Source organism: Cricetulus griseus, chromosome 2 (assembly GCF_003668045.3).
Source record: "Cricetulus griseus strain 17A/GY chromosome 2, alternate assembly CriGri-PICRH-1.0, whole genome shotgun sequence".
NCBI lineage: Eukaryota > Metazoa > Chordata > Mammalia > Rodentia > Cricetidae > Cricetulus > Cricetulus griseus.
The window spans coordinates 17,589,173-17,599,881 of record NC_048595.1 but is presented as its reverse complement, the minus strand read 5'-3'; the positions used below and the strand labels follow the sequence as shown (position 1 = coordinate 17,599,881).

Genomic DNA, 10,709 nt, shown 5'->3' with positions numbered 1-10,709 from the left:
CATGTCCAAGCAACGTGTTGTAGATTAACACAGTGTAAGCAAACAAGGTACTTTTCTCAGCCAGTTCTTATACTGTCAGGCTGCATTTTTGTGGTTACAAAGAAAGGACCAGACATTTTATTATTTATCTCAAAAGGTAATCTTATGAAGAAATCGTAAAGGAATCACAAATCTAAACTTTTTGTTCTTGTTCTTGTTTTTTGTTTGTTTGTTTTTCAAGACAGGGTTTCTCTGTGTGGCCCTGGCTGTCCCAAAACTCACTCTGTAGACCAGGCTGGCCTCAAACTCACAGATACTAGCCTGCCTCTGCCTCCTGGGGATTAAAGGAGTGAGCCACCACTGCCCGGTCTTAACTTTTATATATGAAAAACAATCAGTCAGCTCTACTTTAAATCCTCAACGTGCACAACCATTCATTAGCAGTGTTGTTTATTATTATTAAATCATATCAGGGAACTGAGGGCAGAAATGGGTACAAGGAATTAATCCTTGCCCTTGATCATCAACCCATCCTAGCAAGAAACCTGCATCATCCAGCAATGGCAAGGCTGTCATTGTTTTTGTTCCCTGACCTCAAAGAGTCCCTCGATCACTATTAAGAATGTCTTTCTACAGCTGGGCCATGGTGGCGCACGACTTTAATCCCAGCACTCGGGAGGCAGAGGCAGGCGGATCTCTGTGAGTTTGAGGCCAGCCTGGTCTCCAGAGTGAGTTCCAGGACAGGCTCCAAAAGCTACACAGAGAAACCCTGTCTCGAAAAACCAAAAAAAAAAAAAAAAAAAAAAAAAAAAAAAAAAAAAAAAAGAATATCTTTCTAAACTTTAAATTGTTCCCAAGATTTTCTACCTCAAAGTCATTAACAAAAACACCTTAACCTAACCTTAAGTCATTATTTAAGCCCAGAGCTTTACTTCCTGGTGTGCTGAACTCCTGAACTTCGATTACCACCTGCCATGGCCACTGGCACCACTTAACTTGCTTCTGCAAGGTATTTTGTCGTGGGGATTAGAAAAACAACACACCTGGTTTGTAGGATTCTGCTCTCATTGTACAAAGCAAAGGACAACAGAGAGCAACCCAAAATCAAGGTCAGGGAAGGCTCCTTGAAGAAGTGCCACCAAATCCAGACCTGAAGGAAGAATAGGCATTGGCTCTGAGGCAAAGGGGAAGGTAAGCCAGGGAGTAAATTCTGGGCATAGAGACTAGTATTAGACAAGACCAAAGACATGACAAAGAAGGGACCTTTGTGACTGTGGCTGGAACAGAGAGACCACAGGGAAACTTGTAGGGTAGGCCAAAGCCTTTTGGATACTGGGAAGTGATCTTGAATCTCTGTGGACTGGAGACTTTGCACATAAGCTCCATAGTACTTGAGACTCAGGATATGGTCTGCTCTCAATGAATAAGCCAGGGATAGGGCCACAGATGGAAGATGCTCCTGTGACTCAGTGATGTGTGGAGGTGGCTCGCACAAGCCCAGAAGCAGCTTGTGCCCACTGACCTAGGGCTTCCAGGAAGCCACAGAGTGGCCATTCATACCCTGAGCCTGGCTGCCCCAGTCACACAGTTCTAACCCCCACCCCCGACCCAGACACTGTTACTTCTCAACATAGTTGCTTCCACTTAATAGCCCAACCCTATCAGAGGGCTGGTAGTGGTACCATGGAGCCACTGGGCACAGCCAAGAGCTGTGATCTTTACAAACTAGGAAGAGGTTGGGACTGGGGGGTTTCCTTCTCGATTGCCCTTAACCATCTAGAGAATGAATAGCAGAAGTCTAAAAACCACAGGTTTTGAGGACAGACAGTCTGGATTCAGCTGTCACTATATTTAGCTGTGTTACATGCAAGCTGTGAGTTTCATTGGCTAAAGGAAAATATTAACACTACTCTCTGAGTGGCGTTACAGGAGCAAACGGTAGAACATCTGTCCTGTGGCATTCAGCAGTATCTCGGGGCAACAAGGAGCAATTTTTAAAAAAAGTGTCACCAATGCTTATCAATAAAGTGACATCAGTAAAGAAGCTGGGAATGTGGCTCAGTTGGTAGAGTGCATAAATCCGGTGTGGTGGCACATGCTTGTAATCCCAGCATTCCACAGTGGAAGAAGTGGGATTGCAAGTTCAAGGTCACCCTCAGCTAAAAAATTTCTGAGAACTCTAATTTATCCAAACTGGTCATAAAATGTCCTTTCAAAGACCAAGATATCTGGGACACAGTTTCCTAACTGAAATGACAAGTTTGAGTGCGGGAGGGGGGGGGGTGTCGGGGGGTGTGGGGGGGTTGGGGGGGGGGGACATGGGAGAATACATAGGCAGATTTGCAGGGAAAGAGCCAGAGGCAGTAGTGGGGCATTCAAAGTCGCCACTGTCACCGTCTCCCCACTCAGTGGGCTTCTGGGTCTGAAAGGGCTACAGCTTTGGGATGGAAATGAAGCCAGATCACCTGAGGAGGAGTAAAACACTGAACTCTCTCCACCAAGGCCTCATCTTGTCCATGAGGCCTTGGGAAGAAGGGCTGCTGGAGTTGAAGGTACAAATTCCACAAGACTGGACCTTCAGAATGTCTGCAGCCCGGCCAAACTCAGGGCAACTTTTGGATCCAGGAAATTCTGTGAAGACTGCATCTCTCCCAGGAGCTGGTGAGACCTGGGCTGAGAGCCAGGTGGGACCCAGACCAAGAGAGAGCCAGCTCTGTGGCAGGACCGAAGGGCAGGAGGAGTTCCTCTGCCTTGCCTGCTCTGCTTTGCTAGCTATCCCCAATACCCAGGCAGGGGACAGAGTAGTACCACAGGAGCAGTGTGACCATGGAGTCAGACAGACCAGGTTCTGAATGTAACTGAGTTTGAATCTTGAGCCATTAGCTCACTGGACACTCAGAAGGCAGCTTCCATATCTGTGGATGGGAGAGAAAACGAAAGAAAGGGAAAGAAGAGGGGAAGAAGGAAGTGGGGGGGAAAGAGACTAAGGGAAGGGAAAAGAAGGGAAGAAGGGAGAAGGTAGTTGCGTAGGGAAAGGAAGGAAAACGTCTGAATCCTGCATTATGACAAAGGCCATGAGATGCAGTGGAAGGAATCAAATCGAAACATCTTCAGGCAGAACAGAACTTAGCACAGATGTCCTGTTCCACCTCTGAAGAGAACTAAGGTGTGTTCACTCGTGAATTGTCTAGACTTAACCCCATATACTGTAGAAACGGCACTCCTCCTATGGACTATCCCATCCCAAAGCTTCCTGCCCCTCTCGTCCGTAGCTTCATGGGTTCGGACAAAGCAGCTTGTGCTTTTTCTAGCCAGGGTCCAGTTGGGCTCAGTAAACAAACCACTTTATTTTGGAATAACACAGCTATGAGTAATTTTAGGATAAAAGTGACTTTTCTTGTTGGAAAGTAGCAGCTGTCACTTTCTACATTGATTTGATTTTTTTAATTAAAACCAGAGAGAAGAAAACTTTTAAAATAAAACCTGCATGGGGCGGTGACACAGACCAACAATGGAAGCTACTTGGGAGGGTGAGGCAATCAAAGGGCAAAGCCTGTCTGGGTGACAGAGTGAGTTCAAGGCCAACTTAGACTACTTAGTAAGACACGGACTCAAAATGAGATACAGCTGGGTGACAGAGACTAGATGCCTAGAGACCTGGATTCAATCCTCAGTACTGCCAAACAAAGAAGAAAAAAAATCCTCTTGGGGCTGGAGAGATTGATGGGGGTTGTTCTTCTGTATGCTGTGAATATATGTTTCTCTTACTGGCTAATGAATAAAGTTGTTTCAGCCAATGGACAGACAGGATTTAGCCAGGTGGGAAATCCAAGCAGGCATAGAGAAAGGTAGTAGCCAGAGTCAGGGAGATGCCATGTAGCTGCCAAGGAAGCAAGAGACCTAGGTAAGCCAAGACCACGTGGAGATACGCAGATTGATAGAAATGAGTTATTGATTAAGAGAGAGCTTGCCAATAAGAAGCCATCAGCCAAACAGTTTATAATTAATATAAGCCTCTGTATGTTTATTTGGAACTAAATGGCTGCAGGACCAAGCAGGACAGAAACTTTCATCTACAAGAGATGGCTCCAGGGATAAAAGCACTGGCTGTTCTTTCAGAGGTCCTGAGTTCAATTCCCAACATCCAGCTCATAACCAGTTCCAGAGGATCTGATACCTTCTTCTGGATTCTGTTAGTACATGTTACACAGGCATACATGCAGGCGAACACACACACACAAAGCAGCTAATTTTTTAAAAATGTAAAAAAGAAATTTCTTTACCCAAAAGTAACAGTCATTTCTATATTGGTAGGTGTCTAAGTACTCCTCCCTAGATAGACAGAGCTCTATCTAGTGTTTGTTTGTTTTGTTTCCATGGAAACAGGGTCTTGAGTAGACCAGGCTAGCCTCAACTCAATATGAAGCTGAGAGAAGCCATGATCTTCACTTCACAATAAGAGCCCTGGAGACTCAAGAACCAATCAGATTGTTTTGTGAACTTGCCAAGTCAGTGTCAGCCCAGAGAAAAGGCAAAAATGGTTCATATACCAAATTTGTCACAAAACTGGTTTTTATTCTCCAACCATATTTATTTCTTTGCCCCCGTCAGTTCTCATTGGCTGAATTCTTCAGGGAGTGACAATCTACCTGGTGTCTAGTATTGCCTCCTTCCCAAATTCCTCACCTTAAAGGTTCAGGACACAACCCCCTCCCTTTCTGGTAGGTGGGGTCAGTTACTTGGGCAAACTAACTGTTACTTTCCAACCCTAGAACACAGTAGGGGGGCCTAGAAAAGCTGCCACACAAAGGAGACAGGTGGGAGGGGAGTAGTGACCCCTGCTTATCTCTGATGAACCTTACCTAAGCTCACCTCACTGAAAATGGATCATAATGACTGATTTCTTACAGAGCCAAGATTGAGCCCCGGAGCCCCTCGTTGCACTGAGCCGGAACAGAAAATAATTTTAAAAAAATCAAAATAGACCCACCCATGTTAAAAATTTGGCCCTCAGAAAGAGACTAAACTGCTTATTGACCTTCGGGGAAATCAATAGAAACCTGAACTAATGGCTTGTTTTCCCAGAGGCCAGGCTTTTGTTTGTTTGTTTGTTTGCTTGCTTGTTTTGTATTTATTCGCCAACAATTCCATACAAGTATCAATGTATCTTGGTGGTATCCACCTCCCCGCCCCCCGCCCCAGAAAAAGACAGAAAATGAAGTTTGCACGCCCTTAAAAACTTACACACAAAAGGACCCCGATGTTGTTGTCCCACTCCTGCCCACTCCACCTTCTAAGAGTAACTTGAGTTACCGGCTCTCCCTTCCGTGTTCACGGTTTTCAGCCATTCTCTGTTTGCAAAACCAGCCTCCGTTTGGCTAGTTAGAACATTGTGTGTCATGGAATCAAGTGTCTGTCCCCTGGTTCTGAGAAAGAAAACAAAGCTTTTAGCCCCGTCCTTTCTGGTTAGTGACTGAACAGTCTGCTTGGTGGCTTGTGTCGCGATTTGGAAGGACAGCCTCCTCAGACTCCCTAGAGCGAAGCGCGCCTGGAATTCCTGCAGAAACGCTGGGTGCTTTCCCCGGCTCCGCCTGCAGAGCAGGAGACTGCGGCCGGTGACCTCGAACTCTGTTCTGGGTGCTCATTACTTGGTCCTCCTCGGAACCCCAGAACTAAATTTCTCGCCTGCTTTACAGAAAATGTTACTAGTATCCCCGCACCCACCCACGGCGGGCACCGCAGGCAGGCGACACGGGGCGGCCCTAGGTAAATCCCCGCCAGAGGCACCGCCCGAGGCTCCGCCTCCCCGGGCCGCCGCCTCGGTCACCTGCGGCCCACCGGCCTGGCGGCGGCGGCGGTCCGCGGGCGAGCGGCCGCGGGGACCCCCGGGACCGCGATGTGGTGGGTCGGCCGGTGGGCGCCCCTGTTCCTGTGCCTGCTGCAGAGCGTCCCAGGTAAGCGCGCGTCTCGGGAGCGGAGTGGGTGAGCCACCCAGCCGAGGTCCCGAGACGGGATGTGGGTGCTGGGCCACCCGGGCACCTCAGGGACCCTGTGCCCCCGCCGCGGGTTTGCTTAGCCCAGACTGAAGCAATCCTGAGCTTGGACGTCCTTTCCGGGAAGAAAGGAGCTGGGTTTCCGGAGACATCTGAAAGCGTTCTTGTTATTTGTTCACCGAATCCCAGAGCTCGTACCAGATTGACTCTTAAGTAGGAGGACATAGGGAGCTGCCCTCCTCTTCCTCAGGCTGCGGATCGGATGCCCCAGCCAGGCTCCCCGGGGACCCTGCTCTGGATGATCTAGTCCCTGCTTTGACACTCTTAACAGGGAGTTTTCTCTCTTGGTCCCTCAGCTCGTAAATATGATGGCACAGCACAAATTACCCGAGGCTAGGACCCAAGCACAGAACCCCAAGTTTGCACTGATCAGCTGCCCCGGGGAGGAGAGCGCTTCTTGGAAGCCACGGGTGTACCTCAGAGTCTTAGACTCACAGTAGAAAGGGCTGGAAGGGTTCTAAGACTAAGTAAACAATCAAAAGTCCATATTATTTTTAGTCGCTTCTTTGTGCTGTGCACTGTTCTTAGCAGCCCAGTTGTCCTATGAGGTGGCTGAGTCATCATTGTCAGATGAGGGAAACTGAGTCTCAGAGCACTTAAGAGGTTGCCTTAGAAGTACCCCAGAGAGGGACACGCAGGACAGAGAGGCGAAGCTGACGGGAGAAGAGCTAGCCTGAGCCTTGGATTCGCCCAGGCTATCCATGCCCTGGGCACCCTCACAGTTCTGTGGCAGTGTTTTTTAATTAATGAGGGTCTTGGAGGTCAGGCATATTCGCATATTCTATCCCCAACACAAACTTTGACTCTGAGCCCAGTGCCTCTTTCACGAAGGGTGTGAAGTTGACACCCTGAGGGGTGGCCAAGCTCAAACTTAGGGGCTGTCCTGCTTATGAATGGGTTAAAACTAAGGGGGTTATGCACAGACTGACCTGCTGCTGGGTGCCTGCCTGGCAGACCAGGCACTAAGTTTAAAAACTGTGGCAGTCCTCAACCGAAGAATGGATAGAGAAAATGTGGTGCATTTACACAATGGAGTACAACTCAGCAGAAAAAAACAATGGAATCTTGAAATTTGCAGGAAAATGGATGGAACTCGAAGAAACCATTCTGAGCAAGGTAACCCAATCACAAAAAGACAAACATGATATGTACTCACTCATATGTGGACCTGCTTTATGATACATAGTAGTGACCGTGCTTTATCAGAGCTGTTTTTAATGATGTTGCTCAGAATGGTTTCCTTCCAGATGATGATTGAGAAGCTAATTTTTAAAAAAATGGTGCCAAGTACCACAAAAGTAACAGAACAGTGCTGTTTTCTGGGATTTTATTTTTTACTTTGTTGTTGTTGTTGTTTGTTTGTTTGTTTTTAATGGAGTGTGCTGGATGTCTCTACAATTTTGTTCAAATGACTGCAGAACCTGGAAAAGCTGTTGCTGCTATTGATGTATAACATATTGCCATTATTGCTCTTTAAATATAAATATAAATATATAAATATATATAAGCTAATTGAAACTCAAAAAAAAAAAAAACTGTGGCAGTGTCTCAGTGATGCAGCTTCTGGGTGTAGGACAGAATTAGAGCTAGGAACCCACATCTGGGTCTGAAATACCTGAGATGAGGAGGCAGTGAAGCTTGGGGCTGAGCCAGAGAGACAGCATGTAGAGCTGAGATTACCTTGCCTGTGCCTAAAATAAATATATTGATCTCCATGGTGACCCATGTGACTGAATTCTCCCTGGGACCAAGAACTCCCCTGGGGCAGGAGATAGAGCTGTTTCTTCTGTTCTCTGACACACTGAGGAATGTAGGAACCGTGGGTTACAGTGGTCAGCAGGTGTGGTTGCTCATGCCTGTAATCCTAGCACCCTAGGTGCTGAGTCAAGAGGATCGACGAAGATTTGAGATAGCCTAGGCTACAGAGTCTCACACACACACACACACACACACACACACACACACACACACACACACACACACACACACACACACACACAGCGTAGACTGAGACCAGGATATACTGAAAGAGGAAATAAGCCTGAGAGTTGCCTTGATCTAGACTGGAGTATCTGAGAGGGCTTTGGTTTCCCCACCTGTGTGCAAAGCTCCTAACACCCTCAAAGTGTTCAGCCGAGCTAACTGGAAGCTACAACCCAATACAAAAAGGGCTATTGTTACTCTGTTGTCATCATCACTGGCTCCTCCTAGAGGTGTCAAGTCAGGCCACATGGAGGAAGTGACATTTGGATAGAATCTTTTGGAGATGAGATGGTGAACTCCAGGTAACCCGAGACACCAAGGTTCAAAGATATCTAAATGATGGGACCTGTGGGCTTTGGGGGACTATGGGAATCTGCCAGAGACTTCAGCCAAATGACCAGGCCACCTAGACAAGTTCCTGGACACCCGGATGAGGGTTATGAACTTTGTTCTAGGCAGAGGAAGGGCAGGATGCCCTGGTATGGAGCAATCAGCTGAAGGTAATTAGTGTAACTAGTTATCTGTGAAAGACCAGGTAGATAAGAGGCCAGTCAAAGGTGGCCAGGGACATGTCACAGAGAGACAACTCCATCAAGGGAATGTGACAGAAGCCAGGGGGGTATCTAGATGTTGGGAACACCATGTGCAAAGGCTCAGAGCAGGGATCAAGCCAGTGTACTCTGGGAAAAGTCACCAGCCAGCATGGCTGGAGAGGAGGGGGAACGAGGAGAGAGAGGTACAGATCATCCTGGGGGCCCCTTGGAGGTTCCAGCAAAGGCTTTGGAGTTTCCTTGGAGTAGGGTAGATGGGAACCTTGAAAGGGTTAAGCAGGAAGCAGGCATGGTGTAACTTTCATTGTAAACCTTGCGTTTGTGCAGAGGATAGACTGAAGGGGACACCGATAACCGAGGATCCCAGTAGGAGGGATGTCACAGACATTGCAAGGGAGCTGGCTACGGTGTTTTTAATGTGGCTTTCTTGGTGAATAAGTTCCCTGTGCATTGGTGTAACAAAACACATGATAGAAGCCACTTAAAGGGGGAAGGATGTGTTGGGCTCAGGGTTTCAGAGCGTCTACAGCCATTGTGTCGAGGAAAGCATGGCAGAGCGGCTCTAACCTGTGGCAGCCGGAGCGTGTAGCGGGCCATTGACGTAGACTGGACCCAAAGCAGAAAGAATGAACAGAACATGGGCTGGGTATGTTGCTCAAAGGCCCACTCCCAGTTACCTACTCCACCAGCCAGGTTCTACCTCCCATGGGCTCCACAGCTTTCAAAATGGCACTAAGAGCTGGGGACCAAATATTCAAAACATGAAACCAGAACACACAGGACACTTTTTGTACCTGGCAGAGTGTCTAGGACCCAGTTGTCCAGGCAACAACCCAGGTACCCCTCATAGTAGGAATCCGTTTATGCGGGCAAATCTCCTGTGGTTCTCATCTGACTGGTGCCCACTTTAGACCCAGCTGACAATGGCCTTGTCAATGAGCGCTGGCCCTGTGTTGTCTATGGTACCCTAGGGAGAGCCCAGACTAGTTCTTCAATAAAAAGTGCAAATTCAGTGCATAACTACAGGTGGAAACAAGACCAAGGATCCTGGGCCTGGAGAGTGTGACAAGGCAGGAGGGTTGTCCCCTCCCTCTCTCTGGGTCAGGTGAAGCAGGTGTACAACAGATCAAACAGAAAGGGGGAAGCAACTTATAGTCTGTATAAGGGAATGGTCTGGGGACCACTTTGCGTTCATGGGCAGATGCTGGAATGGTCCATTTAAATAAGCAAGCCATGGGAAGTGAGGTGGGAAGGTGGAAGTTTGAGTAGGGTCAATTCTGGCTGTGTTCCTTGGGATGACAGCTGTTTTCACGACCTAGGCAGCAAGCATCACTGTATCCATCCTGTTCCATCATCAGGGGCCCTTTAAGAGTCCTTCTAAGATTACCTTTCAAGGTAAATAATAAAATGATTGCCTCTTTCTTTGTAACCACAAAAATGCCAGTAAAAGAACTGGCTCAGAAAAATACTTTGCTTGTTTACACTTTGTTAATCTACAACAGGTTGCTTGGGTGTTAATGAACGTGGGTTCTTGGGGGATAATTTACCCAACACACATGTATCATATATGCAGTGTGTCTCAGGAGCCATCCCAGATAAGCACTGCAGTCACAGGGAGAACACAACAGAGAAGATTTGGTGGGTGATATCGTCCAAACCTGATGACCTGAATTTAGTCCTCAAGACCCATAATGGGAGGAGAGAACCAACTCCCCAAATTTATCCTCTGACTTCTACACGTGTGCCATAGTATGCACACACCCATACTCACCCATACATGTCACACATGCACAAACACACACTTATATGCACACACACATATACTAATAATAAATCAAAAGTTTAAAAAGTTAACAACAAAAACAATGCTTGCACCAAGACTCTTGTGGAGTCCAGGAGGGGTTTGAGGCCACTCATTGGCTCCTGTCCCATGGCAACCAGGTGGAACCCACCCTCAGGTGCCAGAGTACACAGAGCTGGCTCTCTTGGCACAGAAGGGACACTGAGGGCTGGGGAGGGGAAGGGCTGCAATGTAGCAGCTGGCAGATGCTGGCCCTCACAGGTGGCAAGGAACTGAATGCATGTCATACATCTCATTCTCTAGCTATGGGTACCTGTGCCAAGCTTGACCAAGAGCTCCAGT

The 10,709-nt window shown here is 47.6% G+C and overlaps 1 protein-coding gene across 1 annotated transcript in view; it reads left to right on the top strand.

Moving 5' to 3' along the window:
• Window positions 1–5,687: 5,687 nt before the first annotated feature.
• The window catches only part of Ifnlr1 (interferon lambda receptor 1), a 24,674-nt gene continuing 19,652 nt past the window's right edge, over window positions 5,688–10,709 (top strand). The window contains exon 1 of the mRNA XM_027399691.2: window positions 5,688–5,933. Within this exon, the coding sequence (XP_027255492.1) occupies window positions 5,876–5,933 (58 nt within the window). The 5' untranslated portion in view covers window positions 5,688–5,875. The remainder of the gene's footprint in view (window positions 5,934–10,709) is intronic.